General features: G+C 42.2%; 2 protein-coding genes across 2 annotated transcripts; both read left to right on the top strand.

The window, feature by feature from the left end:
* The first annotated feature begins 1,466 nt into the window (after positions 1-1,466).
* On the top strand, positions 1,467-13,878 carry selenop2 (selenoprotein P2). Its single transcript, XM_079648511.1, has 5 exons — positions 1,467-1,624; positions 3,422-3,660; positions 11,343-11,555; positions 11,747-11,855; positions 12,879-13,878. The coding sequence occupies exons 1-5, from the start codon at positions 1,598-1,600 to the stop codon at positions 13,224-13,226; spliced, it is 936 nt and encodes a 311-aa protein (XP_079504637.1). The 5' UTR covers positions 1,467-1,597; the 3' UTR covers positions 13,227-13,878.
* A 1,741-nt stretch (positions 13,879-15,619) lies between these two features.
* On the top strand, positions 15,620-20,643 carry elovl8a (ELOVL fatty acid elongase 8a; the record flags this gene model as incomplete). The annotated part of the gene is made up of 8 exons (XM_079651015.1): positions 15,620-15,625; positions 17,255-17,321; positions 17,449-17,636; positions 17,823-17,903; positions 17,987-18,043; positions 18,145-18,259; positions 18,394-18,521; positions 19,801-20,643. 8 exons carry the CDS (start codon positions 15,620-15,622, stop codon positions 19,969-19,971), a joined length of 813 nt encoding a protein of 270 aa, XP_079507141.1. The 3' UTR covers positions 19,972-20,643.
* Positions 20,644-26,015: the final 5,372 nt, after the last annotated feature.

The following is a 26,015-nucleotide window of genomic DNA, read 5'->3' as shown; positions in this document are numbered from 1 at the left end:
CACAAATACTACAAATCCACATAACAAACAATCAAAAACGAAAAAGGGTTATTATTTTAATTAAATAGCTTCGCCGCCGCTATTTGTATATAGGGGAAACACTGATATAGGTCTGCTCTGCATATCAGGCAGCTCACTGTCACAATGTTGGATTTATGGGTTACATTACATCTGACATGAAGGCGCACAACTCTTTATCACAAGTCTTCTGAAATACCCACACTGGCCCATCAGGTAAAGTGTGTAGTTTACCCTGCATAAAACAAAGAATGACAACTGACTTTGGCCCAGTTTGGACTTTGAGCCAATTACTCACAAGAGAGATATTTGTTTTAGCAGTTGGCTTTTTACCTGAGCTGAATTGCAAAATAATGACAACATGTAAGTAAAAAGATTAATAACGAATGGTGCAATCAGGTTTTGGAAATCTGAGCAATGCAGCATTACGGTTTAATGTACAATCAACAGGTTTATTTCACCAACAATGCAAGTATGCAGTGAGTCTGTCGCTGCTGCTCATTGATTTTGGCCGCTTGCTTCTTACAAAAGTGCAACCGTGGTTTTGTTTGTCACATGGAGGCATTCACCTCTACACAGTCAAAAGCCTGAGTCATGAGTAGTAAAGTAAATATACTCAGTAATCAGATCAATATCCCGTATAATGTTCATTTTGACAGAAACAAAAGTGTCAGTTGGTACCTTGATGCTTTGAGCTAAGTGCTAACGTCTGCAGGATGTGCTGTTGATAATGCTAACATGCAAATGTTTAGCAGGTTTACATCTTAGTTAGGTATGTTAGCAGGCTAACATACAAAAAACAGTAAGTAGAGCTGATTAACCATTAATCTCAACAGTTATTTGACCAAGCTGACCAAGCCCAGAGCCAGCTGCTAGCAGGGCTAAAAAAGTGACAAATTAGGCCTTTACGGCTAAAAGTATATGATACACTGTTTGTTTAAGAAGTAATAATAATAATAATAATAATAATACACTTTATTCAAATAGCAGCTTTCATGCAAGATGCAGTCCAAAGTGCTTTACAGATACACAATAAAGATGGGGCAACATTCTTAAAAACAGGTTATAAACAAAGAGAAAGAGATATATCACAGAACCATAAAACAATAAAACATGAACAGTAATACAACTAAAATGACCCCAAATTAAAAAGATAGGTCTTTATTTTACTTTTTAAAACTCCAATGGAGATGGCTATTCTAAGATCCAAATTTTCCACAGTTAGGGGCCATAAAAACAGAAAGCAGCCTCCCCAAATTTCTTGTAACAAACTCTAGGTATCAGTCGATAGCATACTTAGTTCGAGCCCATGACAGACCTATACAAAAGGGGGAAACAGCCAATGGGTCAGTTTGATCCTAATTTCATACTGATCAATATTTCCCAGCTCGGGCTGTTTAATATCTATCGATGTGGACTGGATGTGTTTGATATGATGCGTCTGAAGTTGCACACTAAGTGCGTGATAGCGAGCAGACACTGGGTCTCTCTCTCTTCTCTGTCTGTTTCATTTGGGGGGAGTGCTTAGTCAACAGCAGAGGCTTTAAATACAGCAGAGTTTATACTCTGTCCTGTGTTTATGAGTCACAGGACAGAGTGGACAGAGGTAAGATTGGACAGGGTTTTTTGTTGGGCTTGATGAGTATATAACTCTGAATATTGAAATATGCAAAACCATTGTATTTGATTTGAGTTTGTAGCATTTGAGGGGATTTTTGAAAGTAGTTCATTCATTGTAAGGGAGCACTTTTAACCTCTTAATATAATCTGAATTCAACAGTTAGCCACTGTCTGCAGGACACACAAATGTTCTTCATTCATGTTGGTAAAACTGACATGTTAAGGTTATTTTAAAGACTCTGACATACTCACTGAGATTATACTTGCAATGTAATCACTTTACTTCCATTCATTTTACTTTGACGATGAAAATTCCCATGTATCCATTTCTACTGTTAGTTTGGATGTTTTTATGCTGTAAATATGTTTGTCCAAGCCTCTCTTTGTATTCTGCTCCCTCTCTCCTATTCTTCTGTGTGTTGGCTGTTTACCCCATAATAAACTCTTTTTGCAGATTATCTCCACATGCGATGAGAGAGACAATGAGGGTTTACTCGTTTAATTATTTGGGGATCAGACTGACTGGACATTTGGTGCAGGGGAAACCTGCCAAAGAATCTGCTTTTATCCCAGCCTGGGCACGTGCTGCCCTGCATTGTAGTCTACAGGCTGCTTTCATGTCAACATGATTGCAATATCATATACAGTTTAGAGAGGCTTTAGCACACAATCTAAGGTTGATTATGACTTTTGTTCAATAATATGCATACTTTCAACTCTAGTTTATGTATGTTTAAGGTGAGACAATTTAGGCAATATAAAATATTTCTGAGACTGTAGATTTCTCTTAATTTCACAAAGTTATTGTAATGTTAAAGAATATCTAATTGACAATTACTACAATTATATTATTGAAAGTGTCACCTATTTTATTTTACCCTATTCCCCTATATTGTCTTGAATATGTATTGTATAACAATACAAACGTTGCTGTTTAATTACTATTTATATTCTGAAGGTTTTTACTGATGGGTTTGTTATCTAATAATTCTTAGCTCTTTCTAGAAAGATGGAGGAATCTTTTTTTGGGGGGCCCGGCCTTTTTTTTATTGGCTGTATTTTTGGATTTATAAGGGGGTTACAAAGAGACATCCAAAATCCCTTGTGTATAGATCCGTTGACCCCATTATGTCAACAGATTTAAAGTTGATTTTTGGCTTGATTTAATATTCAGATTTCTGTTTGAGTCTTTAACGGTCCCCTAATATGCTCTTTTTCATCAATATAATAGTTCTCAGATATATACAAAACATGTCTGAAGTTTTTGGCTCGAAATACCAAACAGATCATTGTAGCATCCCATAATCCTCTCTGTTTCAGCCCTGTTTCAAAAGTGCTGATTCTCTGTCTGATCCTTTAGATGAAAATAAGGAGCCACTCCCCACGCCCCTCTGAGAGATATTTGGTTAAAAAGAACACAATGGTGCTCTAGGAGGAGATTCAGGTGATAAGGTGGGCGGGGCAAAAAACATAATGACATCATAAAGTGGCCAAAATCTGATCAGTTCATTTTCAGACAGGTTTTTAAATAAATGGATCAGGACAAAAAGAGTGAATCTTTTTTCCTGAAACTTTCTGAATCTCTTTACACAGAGGGGACACATGTTGATGTTTAAAGACGTGAAAAAGTGGATTTTGCATAGGTGACCTTTAAGTTCATTGTTTTTTATTCCGGTTCACAGTGTCTCCCCTCAAAGGGCTGAATGTAGCACCTGTATTACAGTGTACAAAGTCGCTTTTGGTCAAAATAACAGTTAATACCTCGTGCTTTTCTCGTCTTCAGTCCAGAAGGACAATGAGCGGTGTCTCGTCGCTGTGGCTGTATGCCGCCCTGCCCGGGCTGCTGTGGGCCGCACAGGTCAGTCTGCCATTGGAGGGGGACAATGATGCCTCCAGGATCTGCAAACCTCCCCCCCGCTGGTCCATTAAGGGACAGGAGCCCATGCAAGAGCTGCTGGGAAATGTGGTTGTGGTGGCGCTACTGAAGGCTAGCTGACAGTTCTGTCTCACTCAGGCCTCCAAGTAAGAAAGAAGAGAACAACTGCCATTTAAAATGTGGAGGTTTTTTTAAACACATTTGCAGAAATCATGAAACATGTTGGGACAAAGTAAACTCATACAGTCTTGTTTCATACATAGTATTTTGACTCTTACTTGTTAGTTTTTTCAACAAAAAGAAGGGACTATAAAGGATAAAAAAAACATGTCAAAGATTGTTCTGGTTTGTAGCTGTATTAGGTTAGTTGAAAGCAGTAATGTACTGTCTATCTCCCGACAGTATGGGTGGAATCAAGATGGACGGAAACAACTCCTAGGTTTGATAATTTAATCAAATTCAAATAGGTTGTTAACCTTAGAAGAAAAAAGGACAACAACAATACAATAATTAGGATCACACATATCCCATACAACTTAAATCAAATTCAATATAATAATCACACTTACTAGTGGCCTCTCCTGATTCCTCAATCTCAATGACGTTCATTTATGTATCCCCTCTACACATCAATAAACCCTGCGAAGCTCCACCCAGATTTAAAGTATCACACACATAAACTGAACCCCATTAATTGAACCCTCATACACCCAGCACAAACATGAGTTTACAGCACACCTCCCACCTGGCACCCTGGTCGGATGACCCAAGGAGGCCACCAACCTAAATAACCTTGCTCTGGTGGTGGTGTCTGAGGAGGTTCTTCTCCTTAGTTCTCTACTTCGGAATCTTCCACGACCCTGAAGCCAGGTCCCCCCGCAGAGGCACAGCCAGCGTTACGAGGTCGACTCGCTCTCTCCTGATCTCCTTGCTCCTCCACAGGTTTGCCTTTTCTTTTGTCCAGGACTCTTGCCTCCCACTTTGCTTGACCCGTCGCTCGGCCTCTTCTAGTACGCCATTTCTCTGCAGCTCGCCGGACCCATACGACCACTCCACATAGCCTAGCCAGACTGCTGAACCTCTCTGGTTTTACCAGGTTCACAACAGCAATGCTTCGAAACTTTCCTTCCGGTCTTCTCTCTGTCAAGACTGAAGCTTCTTCCCTTTCGGAGGTTTCTGGGGATCCACCAACCTTAACTAGGGACTCCTCAGCCTCTGCGTCCTTTCCACTGGTGTCGTCAGGGATAGGGGTTTTGGTTGACTGGGCTCTGTTGAGTATTGCCGAGAATGCTTTTCTTTGAAGCTTGCCCGCACTCTCTCTGGCACCAGTTGCCACCTCAGCGGCCGACTTCATGGGCCATTCTTCTAGCGGCCTCACCAGGAACTCTGGTCCCCTCTGCCACTCTGAGCCCTCTCCCAGGTCTTCAGGAGTTGCTCCTCTTGTTACGATGTCGGCGATGTTAAGTGGCCCTGGGATCCACCACCAGTCAGTTACTGGTCCGGCCTTCTGGATCTCGCCGACCCTGTTTGCGAAGAAAGTCTGATACCCGTAGCTCTCTCGCTGGATGGCTCCCAGGACCGTCTGACTGTCAACAAAGTGGAACCAGCGCTCCACCTCCAACCGTCCGTGCTTCTGCAAATACCCTTTTAACCGAGCTGCAAAAACCGCACCGCACATCTCAGCTTTGACTACGTCTCCCTTTTGGTCGAGAGGTGTTAGCTTGGCCTTTGACTCCACCAACCTGACCTCGACCCCTTGCTTTGACTCCCATCTCAGGTACATCACGGCACCGTATGCGTCATCGCTCCCATCTGAAAACGTGACCCCCCACGGTTTGCCTTTCCACCCGGATGGCGTGAGACTCCTGTGGAATTTGACCTTACTCAGCCTCACATACTCTTCAAACAGCTTGATAGCATCTTCTCGGAGGTTCCCTGAGAGTGGGCTGTCCCAAGTCTCCTTTGTCAATCTTCCTCTCTCCGCCTCTTGGAAGGCCCTTCTGACGAGGATAGTCCCCTTCTGCTTTGCAGGCGTAACCAGGCCAATTGGATCATAGAGTCCACTAACTTGACTAAGTAGCTCCCTTCTAGTCAAAGGGTCAGGCGTTTCTGGTCTTACCTCCTCCTCACGAAGATTCAGTCCCACTCTCATCTTTTTCTTCTTTCTTGAGAAGTTGATCGAGGTCATCATGTAAAGTTGATCTTTTTCCACATGATATCCAATCCCCAGAGCTTTGTTGTCCTCGTCGCTTAACTGGTTCGGGAGTACCAGTGTCTTGAACCCTGGCTCTGCTACTGCTCCAGCTTGGACCTGCTCTGCAGTCCTCTGCCTCCCACTTTGGCCTGACCTGACCCATGGTTTGAGGGAGAAGCCTCCGGCGCTCAGGATCTCTTCTACCCCCTCTGTGATTTCCTCCAGTCTCTTTTGGTCATTGTGGGATGTTAAGATATCGTCCACATAACTGTCCTCCTCCAGGACCCTGCGTTCTTCCACCATATGCGCGAACCTGGGCAGCCGAGCAGTCTCCCTCATTGCCAACTGTGCGATGCACCCAGCGGGTCGGTCGCCAATATTTACCCTGGTGATGGCGTACTCACCGATGTCCTCTTCTGGGGTGTCTCTCCAGAGGAACCTGTGCAGGTGGACTTCGCGCTCTTTTAGCCAGACTGAGTTGTACATCTTTCGGATGTCTCCTAGGACTGCATGCTCTCCCGCCCTGAATCGGAGTAAGACCGATCTGATGGGGTTCAGCACATCCGGCCCCTTAAGCAGAAGGTCGTTCATGCTGACCCTCCTGAACTGTTGACTGCTGTTCCAGACCAGTCTCACTGGTGTCGTCACTGAGTGGGGGTTCGGCGCGACCATGTGGCTCACGTACCACACTGGTCCTCTCCAGCCGTCTATCATCTCCGTGGTAAGTTTTACTGCCGCGCCTCTCTCCACCATCTCGTGAATCTGACCTTTGTAGGCGGACTGCCACTCAGTTTCCTTCCTGAGCTGCCTCTCTGTTTTCAGGAAGGTGGCCTCCACTCCTCTTCTGTTGTTTGGAAGTGAGGCTGGGTCCTCGGTCCATGGGTAAGATGCGTCCCAGTGCGGAGTCAGGCAGTGTTCATCTTTGGCCATGTAGGACAGCCCCTCTTTAATCACTTCCAGCTCCCTTTCTTCTGCCAGGGTCATTTCCTTTCCTCCTGGCTGGCATGTCCCGCAGCGACACCCACCACACCTGGGTTCACAGGCCGCACCGATGCTGTTCCACTTCCACCACTCGAGAACTTCTCTCCTTGTTGCAGTTGTATTCCTGGTCTCCGCCTTTACTTCCTGAGTCAGGCTCTTGGTCTCCTCTTCCCTCAGAATCTCAGGACTCTCAACTACTTCTCTGTACCCCACTGCAGCTGTCCTCATCGAGCGAGCGAAGTGCGTCTCAGACTGGTGCATTGCCACTTTTACATCCTCGAACAGACTGGGATGTGCTCCGCCCACGGTTTTACCCAGTGGGCCCTCCCATAAGACGAGGTCTCCAACTATCCTCAGTCTTTGTGGAGCGAGTCTCCCCTCTCTGTGACTGATGAGAAGCTCAACATGGTCTGGTCTCTTCAGTTCCTCCGTTGCAACCTCCGGAAAGAACCTCTTTAGCTGTTCAGGTCTGACGCTCCGATGCACTTTAGCGATCTCCTCCAGGCCATAACAAATCAGCTTGTGAGCCCTCACAGTACCTTTGGGGGTCTTGACTCTTACTCGCAGGAGGTACCTCTTCGTCTTGACTGCCACGGTCATTCCTCCAACTCCATGCACAATCAGAGTGACTTCTTCTCTGCTCAGACCGAGCCTGTCAGCCGCTACATGAGTGATGTAGTTGGTGTCTGATGCGAGGTCAATCAGAGCTCCGATCTTTTGCCCCGCGTTGGCAGTGACTTCCAACAGCATCATGATGACAGGGTGCTCGGTCAGTCTATTTTCTTCCAGAAGTCCACCTTCATCCTTCCTAGCGTTCCTTGTCACTGAAGTCTTGTTGCTGTTACTGAAAGCTTTCATGATCTCCGCCGCCGCCTCTGGGGAACATTTGGACAAGGCTAGCTTTTGTTCTTCTGTTAGCTCCCTTACCCTCTCACTGCCTTTTCCAAGTTTCCCCTTTGGTAGCTGTTCCCATTTTGGACAGAGGAGGTAGTGGTGGTCCGAGGAGGTCCCCTCTTGGCAGTCTTCCCTGTTGCAGAGGAACCTGTCTGTGCACTCTTCTACCACGTCGTGACATCCAAGACAAACGCGGCATGCTCCTACCTTCTTCACAGCAGTCTTTCTCTCAGCCAAGCCAAACCCCTTGAACTTCTTGCAGAAGAATAACTTGTTATTGTGTTTCTCCTCTCCACACACGACGCACTCCCCTTCTGGAGTATCCCTTCTGGTGGCTTTTGTGTAGGCATACTTCCTCTCGAACCTGTTTTGCGGCTTTTCCATTTTTTCAGATGTCTCTGTTATTTTCAGTTGTTCCAAGCTCTCTAGAATTTCTTCTTGCTCCTTCAGGAACTTCAGAAGCGCATTGAAATGGTTGACTGGGGTGACACCGTTTTCGGGCTTAGCCTTGAAGATGACCCACTCTCGCTTCACCTGGTCGGGCAGCTTGCTTTCTATAGACCTAATCATCAGCGGGTGGTTGATGGCTCCAGGGTTCCCGAGGTCTGTGAGGTCTGCCAAAGCCTTTTCCACAGCTTGGATGAGGTCTATCACCTTCCTCGGCTGGTCTCCTTTCACAGCTGGTATCTTCTCCAGTTCTGCGACGATCTGCAGTGCAATCGTGGACCTGTTCCCGTAACGGTTCTCCAGTACTCTGAACATGTCTTCGACTGTACTGTAGCTGGCCAATGTGACATCCTTTTTTACCTTCTCTTCCATGCTGTCTAGAAGCTGGAACTTCTTGACTTCAGGCGACCCGGACGGTTCTCCCTGCTTCTGCAAAGATTCCCAGTCCTTTTTCCAGCGGTGAAACTCCCTCATACTGCCACTGAACTTGGGAAGGCTTACCGGCTTGAGTCGTATCTTTGATATCGCTCCCATCGGGTTGTCTCTGGGTTCCGTGCCTGCCACGCCAGTAGTGTGCGCCTCTTCCACTGCTTTGTGCTGCGCTTTCATGAGTTCAAACCGTGCTTCTTCTGCTGCAATCTGAGCCTCGGCCAATTTAGAGCGTTGGGCCTGGTCTTGTCTTAGCTGAACCAGGGCGAACTGGGCGCGCTCATCCTCTGCTGCTGTGCGTGCCAACTCTGCTGCACCGCGTGCTTTGTTAAACTCAGCTTCCTTTTGACGCTTGAGTGCATTTTTCCTTGTCTCAAGCTGGCGCACTATCTCTTCCACATCTGTTTTAGCAGTCTCAGGAGCCCATCCCCTCCAGGTGCTGTGCACTTCTTTTAATTCCTTAATGAGTATTTCTAAATTATTTAGCTGCTTTTCGTAACTCTCATAGCTTACTAGGTCAATTTGTGTCGCTTCTGCCTCCTCATAGACCTTTTCAGCTTCCCCGACAGCAAACATCACTTTCCTTTCTCCATGCCTAGACAAAAGATTTGCTTTAATCACTTCACTGATCTCTTCAAGCCTTTGGCTGGTTTCTCCATCCGTCTTTTCCACGTCTGCCCTCAGCTCTTCTGATACTTGGTCCTCGTCGCTATCAGCGTTCAGAATTAATTTCATCAGGTATTCACTGTTGGCCTCTGTGACTTTGGTGGCGGCCTTGTGGACTTCACCATATTCTTTCATCAACTCCTCCTCTGACATAGTGTTCACCATCTTTTTTACTGAGTTCACCTTACGACCTAGAGCCACCTTCGCCCTCGTCCGCAGGTCTTTCAGATGCTTCACTGTTTCCTCCCCCTTAATCATCTCTCTGAATTTAAGGCTGAGTTTAGCTCAATCTGTCTTATCCTGGCTAGCTAGCTGGATACCTAGCTGGTTGGCTTCGTTTTCTAGCCAATAGCTTGGTGTCTTTGACTTGGATAGCTAGCTTGGTTTTTGTATGCTAGCACCCTTCAGTGTGCTAGCTAGCTAGTTATTGTCTTCTTGCTGGTTAGCTTTGTTTCCTGGCAACCTTCAGTCTGCTGTCTAGCTACTGCTTCGTCTTTGCTATGCTACCGCTAGCTTCTTTGGCTAGATAGCGCCGAAAATGGCCTTGTCACTCACGTGTTCCGACCACGTTAGCTCCGCTAGCTTTGCTAGCCTCGGGCCTTCACTTTCCGCCGACCGTTGCGACCACGGGGTTTCCTTGTCGTCCGGTCGTCAGCTCTACTTGCGGACCGGCGTCCCTCGGTGCTTCGCGAGCTCCGCTAGCTTCGTTAGTTCCGCTAGCTTCGTTAGCTCCGCTAGCTTCGACGGTCCTTGCTAGCTTTGCTAGCCTCGGGCATTCACTTCCCGCCGACCGTTGCTGTAGTCTATCTTCCTAGCTGTCTCTCGCCATCGGTTGAAACCTTTATTCCTCCCGATGCGGTTAGTTAACAACTGTACTGTCTATCTCCCGACAGTATGGGTGGAATCAAGATGGACGGAAACAACTCCTAGGTTTGATAATTTAATCAAATTCAAATAGGTTGTTAACCTTAGAAGAAAAAAGGACATGTTAGAAATTAAAATCAATGTTGATATGGCGTAATTTGAATTAAATACACTATTTGATTTAAATCAGTTTTATTCTGAAAAACCGGAAGTTCTCACTATTAGCTTAACACTTTTATTCTGAAAATTCGTCACTTCCGGTTAGCATTTAGCATCTGGCGGAATCATACGATTTCAAACCTTGAACCAAGGTGAAATGACATGTGATGTTGTACACTGAGCACACTGGGATTAGCACTCATTTATTGACGCTGAATAATGTGTAGCAGGGAATGTTTAAATAACCACAGACGCTAGAATGATGCAATTTAGCTACAGAAAAAGGCAGGAATTGCATTGGACCCGCCCCCCGACAACGCCGGCCAATAGGAGAAGACCTCAGATGACAACAGGAAGAGCAAGCCAAGAATTGAGCTCTTCGACCCCCTGACCTGAACTGACCGGTCGGATGTGGAGAGCGCCTCCACTCGCACATTTCATTTTGTACACCACCGCATATTTTGTGTAATTAAATGCTGTTAACTTTTATAAGCTTCCCTTGACTCTTTTCAGTCTCTCTTGCCTTCAGGGTTCGAGAATTGCTTTCAGACAACAACAATACAACAATTAGGATCACACATATCCCATACAACTTAAATCAAATTCAATATAATAATCACACTTACTAGTGGCCTCTCCTGATTCCTCAATCTCAATGACGTTCATTTATGTATCCCCTCTACACATCAATAAACCCTGCGAAGCTCCACCCAGATTTAAAGTATCACACACATAAACTGAACCCTCATAAACCCAGCACAAACATGAGTTTACAGCACAAGTAATATGAAGTTAAACTTAATATTACGGCTTTCAACTAACATAATACAGTTATGTGATTTCTGTTGACATAATACATTTAATTAAAGTCAACGGTTCAGTTTTTTCAGTGTGGATGACAATAAAAGCAAGAACTTGGATTGTTAAAGACCTCCCCAATTTTTAAGTTGTATTACTGCGTTCATGTGCATTCCTAACTTTGATATTATGTTTTACACCCACATGCACCATATTTGCTAAATGCCTCTTACTTAATTACATTGAGCTGCAGTACATTTATTGCAAGAACGGAGTATGTCAATTGTGGCATTTTAAGTTTTCATTTTAAATGACTATTAGTGTCACGCAGATGCTTACAGACCCTTTTAATTTCATCAACAGTGAAGTCAAATTTCTCTAACTGTCCCTCTGTAGAATTGGAGGCCTGCGTGACAAGCTGAACCGCAGCAACCTGACAGACGTGTCTTTTATGATCGTGAATGAGCGCGATGCGATGTCCAGAGCCATGTACTGGGAGCTGAAGAGAAAAGCGGCCCCTGGAGTTCCTGTCTACCAGCAGGGCCCCCTTCAGGATGATGTGTGGGAGGCCCTGGATGGAGACAAAGATGACTTCCTGATCTATGATAGGTAACATCCTCAAGACAATATGTATAAAATTAAAATCTTTGATTTATTTCAAATTTGTTTAAGCTTTTTGATAAGTGTGAACGTTTTGTACTGGGCTAAGCACCTTTGGTTCGAAGGGTTTTTAAGAATCTCGTGCCATGATTTTGATGTTCCTTATTACATTTTGATTAGCTCTTTCCCTTTTTCTCCAGGTGTGGTCTGCTCACCTTCCACATAGTGCTGCCTTACAGTTTCCTGCACAAAGTCTACGTAGAGGCTGCAATCAGAGCCACTTATCTTAAAAACATCTGTAACTGCACTGTGAGTAATAACCAAACACACACTCTACAAACACTACAAACTACATCAGGTTACATTTCTAGTCTCCTCAACTGGATCTAGATGCTACACAAAAACAGAACTCCCTTCTTCTCGTTCCTTGCTTTTAAAACTAGATTCCTCACAGTAAAAAAGGCATCCCAGAATATTGTGCCAAGGATGTTTTGGATGAAAATGTAGGCAAACAGAAAAGTAATATTAGGCGCTTTCACACTTTTCCCACTTTAGTTCCGATATAGTTCACAGGCGTTTTTGCGTTCACAAAAAAAAAATCCGGAACTAAAATTAGTTAATCAGAGCCTTTTTACCCCCTTTTCCTCCCTGCTAGAGAGGGACTTTCATGGGAGAAAAAGGTTCCTATTTCTGATTGGCTGGGTGCAATGCAAGCCACGCCCCTTAAAACTCCCCAAAAGTTTTGTGAAGCTGCCATTTTATTATCTTCGCATCAGCATTATTAGCATTAGCATTAGCCCAGCGCAGAAACGCAGAGAGACTAATTTATGGCAACACAAAAGAAAAGCTGGCAGTGGTAGAGATGAGGAGGTGTCGGCGTTCTGGCGATTTACTCGGAAGGCTTAGAAGCCAGTCCCCAACTCCGGGGACTTCCGGCCGGGGATTTCGGGTGGCAGTATACGCCGTGAAGTTGTTTGCGGCCTGCCAGTAAACCCAAAGCAGAAGAAGAAGAAGTGACGTCAGCGGCTTCATTTGCCTAATTCTCCCTCAGGGACTTATTCCGGTGTGAACCATGGATGGTGTGAACGCGATCTGTACTTAGTTCATCAGAACTAAAGAGTTCTGATGAACTAAGTTCTGATGAACCTTTGTGGGAAAAGTGCTGCAGTGTGAAAGTGCCTATTGGTGGGAAACACAACATGAGTGTTAATGCACCACCATGTTTGCTGGGTGTGTAAAAAGGAATTCTTGAAAATGTTTTGTTTGTTCTGCTGCCTCCAAGTGGCCAACAAATGCTATTACTGCAGTTTTAACATGCCATATCTTCCTTAGGCTAATCACACTTTATCCAGTGGCAAGAACACCCTCATGAGGAATGAGACAACGCAGTTTAATGTCAGCCAGACAACTACAATACCCACAAGTCCTCTGGACACTGATGATCCTCCTCATCATCATCATCATCATAATGGTCCTCATCATCATCACCACCAACACGATCACACCAGTCCCGAGAACCAGTCCAAACATCAGCATAGTCAGAATAATACTATGCACCCTCCTCACCATCATCCTGAGCATCACCATCACCATCCTCATTATCATGACCATCATCATCAACATCATCATCAGCAACCTGGCAACCACAGTCATCACGAAGAGATTGAAGAAGATGACTAGGATGCCATCTTACGAGTGTTTTACTTGCTTTTTTCTTAGTATTTTACTTTTGATAACATGTTTTACTTTGGTGGCAGAACAGCTGTTCCATTAGCAGTTGAATCTGTTTTAGCAGTGATCAGATTTTGGTTTCTCTGCCAGCATGTCCACACCTAGGTCCTCTGTGTGTATGACGTAGCCAATGCCAGCCTATCTTCTCCCATTAATGAAATCTATGGTGTTAAACCTGCCTGCAGGGAGTTGTAGACGGAGGTGTGCGGAGAGATTGGATGTGCTGATGGTTATCTAGGCCACACAGAGTCAGAGGATGTTGGGCACTGCTATAGAGCAAACCTCAGTGGGATTTCTGCCCAAACATTTTCCTTCTGGGTTCAGTTTCTGCTTGTATGCTATGCTATTACATCACTATGTACGTGTGTCAAGAGTGCGGTCCTTTACTCATTGTAAAGGCATTTTCTTAATACATTAGATTAGAATAATAATCCAATTAATCATTATAAACCACACCTGCGAATGCATTATTGTCACTTTTACCATTTAATCATATTTGCTGTGGATTTGAAGTATTTTTGTGTACTTCCACCTAATTAACTGGGTGTAGAAGGATCCTTAAGATTTGTGTTCTCCATTAAAAAATAAGTACATATCTGAAGTGTTTGTCTACGAGTCTTAAACTTATTGTAATTTAGCCAGTGCAGCTACAAATAACTACAAAATGACCAAATAATTTAAGAACACAAAACAACTTAAAAGAGACAAAAAATCCCAACAAAATAATGCAAAATAAAAAATGCAAATGTGAATTATGCATGCCCATTGCCAATGTTCTCATAATGCCCAACACTCAACCCAACAACATAGCAGGAAAACACAGTAATGCTATCCCCAACCAAACTAAAAAGCCGGAAACTGTGTTTCTTTCCTAGGATGAGATGATAAAATGGTTACAACTCGTTTATCTGGCATCAGCTTGGAGCAGTAAAAGTCTGAAGTTCGCAATCTCATGGTACAACTCCAAGATATACAGTGTATATTATGTATACCTGTTGCTTAACCCAAACTCGGCCATACACTTTGGGTTATGCTTCAAATGCGTTTTAAACTGGGACTGTATCAAGGAGAAAATACTTTTCCCTAATGATGAATTTCAGAATCCAGTCTTTTAGTATTCAATCAGCATTTGCATGATACAAGGGTCAAACTGTGCCCAATCTTTTCTATAATATATATAAAAATATCACCTTTTTTGAAATCTTAGGAAGAAAAATAAGATCCATTGTTTAGCTAAGAGGTTCACATAATGTTATAATTACAATAAGTCATTCAAAATCATGTTCCCATTCCTATAAGAACTATCAAATTAAGTTGTCAATCTAATAGTTTGCAATCAAACTGGTAGCACTTGAACTGCTATGCTAGAATAAAGGAGCAGTCACACACACACATATCACTCCGCCATCCGCTTCGCCACCAATGCCCCCTACAGGACACACCACTGTGACCTGTAGTCTCTGGCTAACTGGCCCTCTCTTGAGACTGGCTGATGTTTGTTTACAAAACACTCCTAGGCCTCACCCCCTTCTACCTCACACAATTACTGCAACTCCGCCCACCCCCGACGCACAACACCCAGTCAGCTACAAGCATCCTGCTAAAGATCCCCAAAGCCCACACATCCTTTGGCCGCTCCGCCTTTCAATTTGCAGCAGCAGCTGGAATGTCATTCAAAAAACGTTGAAAATGAAAACCTTTGTCTCCCCCCGCACCTTCAATGTCACTATTATAGACACCCAGTACACACATGTAGCTGCTTTGCCTGATGCTGATTTTAATGACTGATTGAACCACAGCACAATATTGTTTTAGAGTTTTTACATGTTTAACTGCTATGCCTGTCATCTTTGCTCTATGTGTTTGTGTTGTCTCCTGGGTTCTGTAGTGCCCGGAGTCTGTCTTTTTTTTCTTTTTTTTTCCCAAACCCCATCCCCTCAGGAAGCCTTTTGCCTCCTTTCAGGTCATCATTGCAAATAAAAATGTGTTCTTAATTGATTTTCCTGGATAAATAAAGGTTCTACTACTACTACTACTACAACACACACACAGAGAGACACGCACACACACACACACACACACACACACACACACACACACACACACACACACACACACACACACACACACACACACACACACACACACACACACACACACACACACACACACACACACACACACACACACACACACACACACACACACACACACACACACACACACACACACACACACACACACACACACACACACACACACACACAGGATTACCTGCTTAACGGCGGCTGAGATGCAGCATGACTGAGAGAGACTGAGGACAGCAAACAGCCGGCATCAGAATGAAGGTAAGGCCACTTGTTCAAAGCTCTACTAAACTAAAGAAAGTCTCTTGCAACAAATATTTTAACTAAATGGTGATTCTTGTGATTCTTGATCATAAATAATTCAAGCAAAAGTCATCATTTCCAATGATAACCTGCATGTAGGGTCACTGTCTTAACCACAGATTGTATAAGTAGTATTAGCTCTGTACACCGGGCTTCTTGTAAACAGATCGCTGGCGTGGCTGTTTAATATGATGATTGAACCCCTTTCGTTTATATTCTTCTACAATTCCCATACCTTTATATTGTCTTGATATTATTTTCCTGAGATTTAACAACGCCGAAGTTCTAAAACCTGTTGGATAAACCTCAGCAGGTTGTACAAGCCTGGCCATGTCAGGGATTTCCCTCTCGAAATCCCTAAGATAAGGCACCTGGAGAAGATAAACTCCTTATCCCTGTCCACACAACATGCTGCTTCTACCAATACAGTACTATGTGTTGGGATTCACGGGTGTAGTATTTAGCATGAAGAGGAAAAATATCTGCTGATGCATGCTCTTTTAAAATACTTCTAAACAGTGATGTTTAGGAAGAGAGATACTGAATCAGAGATGATCTACCTGCCAGAGTGTTTTCCAATATAATCATCATCATCATCATCATCATCTCAAATCATCAAGCTTTTGAAATGTTATAATTACTTATTTATAAGTACAATTATTTAATTACTTCAACAAAAATGACAAAAGTACTGTAATGTTCTTTTATATCCCCAGATGCTGTATCTAAGCCTCTTCCCCAGAATACAATTTTATGGGGCAATAGTACACATTTTTGATATACCGTATTCAATTACATTTGTGTTCAAAATAAAATTTAAATAAAATAACCTTCCAAACATATCAAGTGTAATTTGAGTGTAGTTTTATAATGTTAATACCACTATAATTCCCAGAAACAATAGCAAAGACTGACTGAATTTCTATATCCATAGGCAACAAAAACCTAATCTCAGTTGATAGGTACCAAAACCAAGAGGGGGAGCTTAACTCCAGACACGAAACCCTAAACAAATCCACATTTTCAAATAAAGGAAGATGAAGAGCGGAAGATTGTTTTTCGACTTCCCATATGAAAACACTAGATGGCAGCACTATCGCATGTTAATAATCATAAATGAAAATTAATCACCCTGTCGTCCACATTAGGCAGTCATTCATCAAGGGGATTATTAGTTATTATCCATTATCAAGAGATGAATTTGGATTAGTGAACATAATCCTTGAATTATAATCCAGTGCTTTAAATCAAATTTGCAGAGGGGGGCTATTGTTGTCAGTCGTCTTTGAGATAATATGTTTTGTGCCTACACTTGTATTCTTTCAACAGACAGTTACAAGTTGTTTTGTGATTTGTATCAAGATTTATAGGGGACCTTTTTTCCCACTTTTTTATGAAGTTTGCACAGACTGAAGCCTTGATTCAGTCAATACATTATCTGACTAAAATTTAAATTAAATAAAAATACAATCTTATGTTTTCAATTACTGGCTTTAAAGGAATATCCTAAATGTTATTATCAACAGTGTTTTAGTTTTGTACCTACTGTACTAGCTAAAGACTCTTGCTCATGTGTGTCCATCTCAGAGTTTCCATGCTCTCGCCATTTGGCAGAAATTACAATTATTCTACCAAGGGATTCTGGGAAATGGAGGTAAGTATTTAATTTCACATTTTTAATTGCTTACATATTTTAATGAAATATCTTCAAATCTTTATATAAGACATTTGACGTGTTTGCTTGAGCCGTGCTTTCCTCTTGTTTTCTCTATTTTGTCTAGACAAGAGGACAGACAGTTGGCCTCTGGTCTATTCTCCTGTGCCTATCAGCTCCATCTTTCTGTGCTACCTGCTCATTATATGGTTGGGGCCGAAGCTGATGAAGAACAGGCAGCCAGTCAACCTCAAACCCATCCTGATAGTTTACAACTTTGCCATGGTCTGCTTGTCTGCCTACATGTTCTATGAGGTACATCTTTAAACTAATGTTATGAATGCGAGGACCGTGTCCGCCTGTCAGCACTCTATCAGACACATGTTAATCTTAAGGGATACCAGAGTATTTATGTGCCCTGTACTTAGTTCAACATGGGATAACATGTTTTTCGGCTGATAGCGAGAAAGCAGAGATGTAAAGCAGCTTTTGTGTTTCCAGTTTACAGCCTCTTCCTGGTTGGCCAAATACAGTCTCCTGTGCCAGCCAGTCGACTACAGTGACAGCCCACAGGCCACGAGGGTACATCTTTTTAGTTCATGATGCTTAATTCAACAAAAAATCCAGTGCAAAAGACTGCTAACATATGTTATTCTGTTTGGCAGATGGCCAGGGTATGCTGGTGGTTCTACTTCTCAAAAGTAATAGAGCTCAGTGATACTGTGAGTATAAAGAAGTGAAAAGAATTCCCAAATAAATTGACGTATGTATTGTTGTCCTTCCATCTATAACCATTAAAACCATTTATGTTTGTATGGTTCAGATCTTTTTTATCCTGAGAAAGAAGAACAGTCAGCTGACCTTCCTTCATGTCTACCATCACACCACAATGATCTTCAACTGGTGGGCTGGGGTTAAATATGTGGCTGGTGGCCAATGTGAGTACACGCCAACCAACAAGCCCAGTCTCACAGAAAAGTCATACCATTTTTAGCAAATTCAAGACAATATATAAGAGAAAACATACTCAAGGACATTATCTGTAATACTCTTCCTGTGTATCCATCCACAGCTTTCCTGATTGGTCTGATCAACTCCCTGGTCCATGTAGTGATGTATCTGTACTACGGATTGGCAGCTTTTGGACCAAGCATGACCAAATACCTCTGGTGGAAGCGCTACCTCACCTCTCTGCAACTGGTCAGTATGTTCCTTAGTTAGCATGTGTGTGACATTGAGTCTTATGTTCACTTTGCCTCAGCTTTCCTTCTCTTTTTTCTTTCTACATTTATTTATAGCTTCTATCAATCGCTATAAATCAACCACTTTAATATATTGATGTGGCCAAATGCTTCTCGGAATACCACTTGGGTGATTTTAATGATTAGTTATTTTTTATGTTTTGTCATAATACCATTTGAGGTGTTTTTTGGGTTAGAGCGTTACACCTGTAGCTCAAGGACAGTTTGAATACAATCTAGCACTTTTAGCAGCTGGTATGTTAAATTGTGTTGCTAGTAATGTGAAAAGTTGTTCCCTCCATATACCTCTGGTTGAATGTATGTCCAAGAAAGCTTATAGATTCAACTTTGACAAGACCTAGATGAGGCCCCCTGCTTGGTTTGGCATTGTTCTGATTGCATATTTAAACAGATTAACTAACTACTGGACCATCTGTTTTCTTCTTATAGCGTTGATAAGGAGACAATGCATCCTTTAGGTTCTTTCTCCCTTCTACTGTATATAGCTGCAGCATATATAGGTCAGTATGGTGACTGACCGCCATTATATAACAATAATTGTACTGACCTTAGAGTCGACCCCCCAAGCCTAATATAACAGTTGGCTTCACAATTTGGTAAACTGAAGCTGAGATATTTTAGTAAATTGGGTCTTTTGTATTTATGAGTGGTAATTATTATTACATTTTAAGGGGAGGTGTGTGTGTAGTGTTGGATGGATGCGTTCATGATGTTAATTTATAAACAGTACTCTTGGCAAGGACTAGAACCCTATAGAGGCCCCATACTATGTAACATATGGATATAGATTAGTCTACAGTATATATTACGATAATAACAGACAAATAGTATTGGCTGTTGTCTTTTTCCAACAAAATCAGATTCGTTCAAGCCTTTTTTAGTGATTATTGCCTCGCCAAAACTATTGGTGTGTGTTACAAATATTCAGAAAATAGATATTTTTTAATTATGATGTCAGGTTTTCCTCAGTATAGTTTTCTGCGGCGTTGTTTAGCTTTTTCTAATCAAAGAAGTAAGAACTTAGTTTTATGTCTCTATACAGGCGGAATTGAATGAGAAGGTCACCCTATTCTTCTAGGTTGCCAGCTTTGTCCGTGTCGACCAGTCTCAATGGCCTTATTAAAGTCACTCCCTTTGTATTTAGTCATGTCCTTCTCATATTTTGGTAACGCAAATGTTTTTTCTCACTCTTTGTCTGTCTGCTTGTCTTTTCTCAGCTCCAGTTTTTCATCGTGACCATCCACACCACCTACAACCTGTTTGCTGACTGTGACTTCCCCGACTCCATGAACATGGCTGTGTTCGCCTACTCCCTCAGCCTCATCGCTCTCTTCAGTAACTTCTACTACAAAAGCTACCTTACCAAGACCAAGACAAAGGAGACGTAAGAGAAACAGAGCAAAGAAAGAAAAGAGCTTATATTAAACATTTGGAAATACACCAAGAGGAAGGGAAAACGGAAAAATGGCAGAAGGAATACAAAAAGTTAATTCATTATTATAATGACTTAATGTTAATTAAGGCATGATTTCTTACATACATGAATATTTATGGAAACTATTTGTCTGTGTTATGAATCATACAATTGTGCCTTAAACAGACATACAAGTGTAGATTTATGAGGGTCCACATTCATTGATTGCTTCTGTTCATTCATCCAGTACAAAACCACCAACACACTCAACACACATTAACCCTTGTTTTATGGCTCCCTTCCCCCATGCTTCTAATAGATGAGACTTTTTAATCACCAGTGGAGTCGCTTTATTCTTCTCCAACACCCATTGGCTAGCGTTCACAGCCAATCAACTGTTGGTTGCCATTAGCTCTGTAACCATCTATTCCTCCCCTTCTATAGATAAGGGTCCCCTTCCCCTAGTTTCTAGCATTTAATCCCTCTTACCAACGGGGAAACCACAGACCGCCCCACAACCCCCGCAGCTCCATCTGTCATGGTGTAGAAGTATAATTGAGTCCAATGTGCCCATCCACTCCCCCGTGTGGACAGAAATAAAAGGACAAACTGAATTAACCATCTGTTTCTCTTACATTTTATTTCCTCTGCCATCATCAGGTATTCCCAATGTGTTCACTTCCTATATCTATAATTTTATCTCCATCAGCATATTGTGTGTGACTGTAATTGGTTCGAAACTCAACAGGGGGCCAACAAAATAACAGAATCCCACCTAAAAAAGCCCTTTGAAGGGACTAAATCAAAGGATTTTTAATACCAATCAGCACCACTGGATACTTTTCAGATAATCAACACTTTACAACCACTTACAACAAAAACAAAAGCCAGAGAAGTGCTTTGAGGCCACAAATTGTATTCTTAGTTACCTAAGAACCACCTGTGCTTTTTATGAGCAATAAATACAACGTTTGTCGTTGGCAGTCAAGAAGCCATATTGGGTGAGTCATTATAACAACTGAATTCTCACTTAAAGTCCCATGTCATGGCCATTTCTACTGATCATAATTCCATTGTTGAGGTATACTAGAATAGATTTATACTTTGCAATTTTCCAAACTCAAATTGGTTTCTCATACAGCATCTCTGTAAAGTATGTGTATTCACTCTCTGTCCTAAACGGCTTGTTGGAGCTCCTGCCCCCCCCCCCCCCTCCCTGTGAGCCCAGTGTGCTCTGATTGGTCGGGAAGTTGCGAGGCTCGTTGCTGCGATCTGCTGCGAGGAGCGGATAGGCTTCCGGGTCGGCGATACAGTGAAAACAAGCAAAACTCATCCTGAGCACACACAAACACTCACAGCCGAAGTAAAAACAGTAAGTGTGGCTTGATATTGAGTAAGAAAAAGGTTTATAACGCTGTGAGCATGGGTCTGCTGCAGAGAGCATTTATCCGCGATCCCAACTTAGCAGCCCGAAAAACGTTTACCCATTTAAACAGTCGTGGTAGATACCTTGTTTGTTTTAAACATGCATCATAAATACACAAACAACAATGAATACTTACAGGTTGTGTACCCGAATCTCCCGCTGGTCCAAACAAAGTAGGAAGAGCATCGTTCTTCAGTGCCCTACGCTGTACATATCCGGCATGAATCGCTGAAAGGTTTGTGAAGCTTTGTTTCGTGAAATGCTGTCAGAGGGTGTGGCCTCTGGGTATTCACACGTCACAGTACCCAGGAAGTCAACAATGGAAAATGAAAAATCTCCAACGAGGCGTTTTGGGGCAGCATAGACTGTGTTAGAGTTTTACTCGCTACAGGGTGTACTTTGAAGGTTTTTGACTCTACAGACCATTAACATGCATAAAAACCTTCATAACACCAGTGGCAAACCGTCAGGGCCTTGAGAATACCCTGGAACACTAAGATAAAACAAACAAAATATCGATTTAATTATATAAATAATATGTATATAAAATGAATAAATGAGAATTGTATCTGTGTTGTTGATCTGTAATATTACAGTGTTACGTTGATTTGTTTGTCCTTCTCGGACCATGCACTACGCATTTCAGTGGTTTTCTGTTAGAAAAGAAAGCAACCAATCAGATCTTGTGCTGGGTCTCTGGCTGGAATATCCTTCAACCAAGGTATTCTACATCCTTGATAGAGAACTGCAGTGACGTGTCGTAAAACCCGGATATAAGTTAGCATTTTTAGCACTTCCGGTTCCTTCCTCAAAAAGCAATGCATTTTTCCATAGGGTTTTGGAAAATAGCTCGAAATAAGGTCTGTGGTTGACACAAATTTAAGAGATAAATCACGTTTTGTTCTACGACATTAAATACATCAGCAGTGACCCCACTGGGGATTTTTGAAGAGTTTACGTGTCTGAAAAACGATGTTTGTTACCGAATGGCTGAATAGGACTACAGAAATTGTCGAGGCCGTTGTACGTCATTACGCCGAACACGTAAACACTCCCGCTAAGTTTGTTTTCCCCTGTGTTCTGCTTGAAAGCAAGTACCTGCCTATCTTTAGTATCTGTATCTATATCTGACCATTAGAATCTGTATTTTTGAAATTGCCGTTTTTAACACCTTAGTTTTACAAACTATAGAATAATTAATTACCAGTGTTTTCCAATTTTACTCGGCAGTTCGTTTCGTTAGCTAACGTTAGCTAAAGCTAGCGCTACTAGTTAGCTACGCAATGGTTTGTTGCTTTGCTCCGGGTTGCAGCCACAGGTCTTCGCATGAAACGTGCTTGTTCTATCGTTTCCCGGCCAATGTTTTCCAAAGGAGAGTCTGGATTCGTGCCATGAGGTAAGCTGACGTTACATTTTTGTCCATGTCACGGTGAAATGTAAATAATGGGTAGTGACCGTATCGCCGTTTTAGAGATGGCGCTGCTGAAAAGACCGCAACATAAGTAAAGATAATGAATACATCCTATTAAAACCTGTGTGGCTTATATGATAAGTCTAATTAGTACAAGCAGCATAACGTTTCACCATGTAACTAAAGATTGTAGTCAGGGAAATCAGTTTGACATATGGAACTAATAACAAGTCACCTCTGGCTGGCAGAGAACTCTCTGCTCCATAGCTTCTCTTGGACGTAAAATCACATGTACATTTTACATTTATATTCAATTTAATATTCCATCCCTCACATGCTTTTTTATATATAATAACTTATATTTTGTTTTTCTTGTTATGCTGCTGCAACACAAACATTTCGCAAATTGGGATCAATACGGTAATATCTTATCTTAATTAATTAAGAAATATAACTATAATTATTGTAGCAGCTGACACCTATTTTCAATATGGATTAATCTACCATTTATTTCTTTAGTTCAATTTTCATCTATAAAAATGTCAAAATAGTGAAAATGTTCACGAGACTTATCAAAGTGCAAGGTTATATCTTTAGATGTTTTGTTTTAGCCTATGTACTGTATGTCTTAATGCTCTTACAGTATATGTCGGACGGTGTGACTTCCATGAAACTAATATTTTATATCTTCCCAACAGATGAGCTGACAGGAAACCTAACACTCTAACAACCACAACATTGCAAAGGCGAGTAAATGTAAATTAAAAACAATTCACAATTTTTTTATTTCTTCTTCATTGCAGTGAGGTGAAGCTGACCTTGCAATTGGTGCCAGTAAGGATGTTCCTCACGCAGGCTGAATGTTTCTCCTTCCTTACTGACACAGAAGCCCTTGATTTGCAATGCTTCACTAATTGTCATTTCCCTGGCTCCGTAGGGACACTTTACCTCCAGCAAAGCGGAAGACTATACCAGACCATCTGGAGATGCCCCCAACAATCCTGACAGGGAGAGCCACAAATCTGACTCATGGACCTGCATCTGAGTTGCAGTGGTGAATGCCCTGACGCCCTCACATTCATTCATAGTCCCCCACTGTACAGACAAAACACCATCAAGGGCCTGTTGTTGCCCTAGCACCCTGGCAATAAAGGAAGCAGTCACACGCTTTGACCTCAGGACAGCTCCAAAGTTGCTGGCAGTCAACCTTCCTTTCCTGAACAAATGCCAGTTTGGGTTGGTTCACTGACCAGTGGTAGCCACCTGAATTGCCATCTGTTGCTCTTCAGACAATGCCATGCTTGCCACAATTGCCGCAGGTCCCTGATGCCCAACAGATTTGATGATTTCAGGAACAGTAAGTGTTTCCAAGCTGTAGTGTTCCTCTTCTGGCTCGGGGGAGAGAAGCCAAGAAATTCCTGAGAACCTGCGCCACGAGTCTGTCCCTCAGCCAGTCACGATCTTCGGAGGTGGGCTCTCTTGTCAGCGGGTTAAATTAGTTATTGGTTTCAACGGTCACATTAAAACAGTTACTAAATCAGCTTACTATCACCTAAAGAACATATCTAGGATTAAAAGACTAATGTCCCAGCAGGATTTGGAAAAACGTGTCCATGCCTTTATCTTCAGTAGACTGGAATACTGCAATGGTGTCTTCACAGGTCTCACTAAAAAATCTATTAGAAAGCTGCAGCTGATTCAGAACACCGCTGCTCGAGTCCTTACCAACACTAAGAAAGTGGATCACATCGCTCCAGTTCTGAAGTCTTTACACTGGCTTCCTGTGTGTCAAAGAATATATTTCAAAAATACTGCTGCTGTTTATAAAGCACTGAATGGTTTAGGACCAAAATGCATTTCTGACCTCCTGCTGAATGATGAACCATCCAGATCTCGCAGGTCTTCAGGGACTGGTCAGCATTCTGTCTCCAGAGTCAGAACTAAACATGGTAAAGCAGCGTACAGTTATTATGCTCCAAATATCTGGAACAAACTCCCAGAAACCTGCAGGTCCACTGCAACTCTTACTACTTTTAAATCCAGGCTGAAGACTTTTCTTTTTGTCGCTGCTTTTAATTGAACTATTCATATCTTAGACTGCACTGTAACTTTTATCCATGTATTTTTTCTTTTAATGTTTATTTTATTAGCTTTTCTTTTTAATGACTGATTTTAAATGCCATTTTCTTAATGTCTTTCATTTTTTGTAAAGCACTTTGAATTGCCTTGTGTTGAAAAGTGCTATATAAATAAACTTGCCTTGCCTCATAAAGATTTCATGTGACACATACAATTGATTTGTTGATGGGAATTAATGTGAATAAATTAACTCTAGGTTAACGGTACTCTTGCTATTACTACTCACCGACACTATAAACCTTTTCCCTCATGCTAGCCCTGACAACACCGGTAAGCACACCTTCATCTAGGCTGCACTGTAACGTGTCCTGACTTGTCGTGGTTCTCTCCTCTATCTACACTCTTCTTGTCATCTTTGTAAAACGATATCAGACTGGTAATTGACACAGCCATGACTTCTAGTTAAATTCAGTGTGGCTAAAATGGAAAGCTTTGTTAAAATATGCAAGCACGCGAAAGTCAAATTCAGCTTTATTATCAAAAATTCTACATGTGTTATACATCCAGAAATATCGAAATATCGTTTCCCACAGTGTGACATGTATACATAAAACTAAACAAAAAGGGCCTAGATAAACGTGGTATACATTAAACAAAATGGGCCTAGATAACCGGGGTATACAGTTTAAAATGTTAATATATTTAAAGTGTTCAAAGTGCAGTTTCAGTGCAAGTCAGTTGAAACGATCTTAAGTTTGCGTGACGTTGAAGTCGTGCGACCCTGCTGCTGTACTGGCTTGTAGTTAGTTTATAGCATAACGTTAGCATTTTGCTTTTGGCGACTAGATTTATGATTCAAAAATTATAAAAGTAGGGTTGACATGTGGAGATTATCCGGCTGAACAAAACGTGATCCCTCTCTTAAATGTGTGTCAACCACAGACTTTATTTCGAGCTATTTTCCAAAATCCTATGGAGAATTTGCATTGGTTTTTCGCGAAGGAACCGGAAGAAGTTTACTTCCGGGTTTTACGACGCGTCACTGCGGTTCTCTATGCCCTGGCCGTTGCACTGAATGAGAGCGTACGTTTGGACTGACAGT

This window comes from Notothenia rossii (genome assembly GCF_949606895.1).
Source record: "Notothenia rossii genome assembly, chromosome: 9".
NCBI lineage: Eukaryota > Metazoa > Chordata > Actinopteri > Perciformes > Nototheniidae > Notothenia > Notothenia rossii.
Note: the sequence above shows the minus strand (reverse complement) of the source record. Positions and strands in the feature narration are given on the sequence as shown.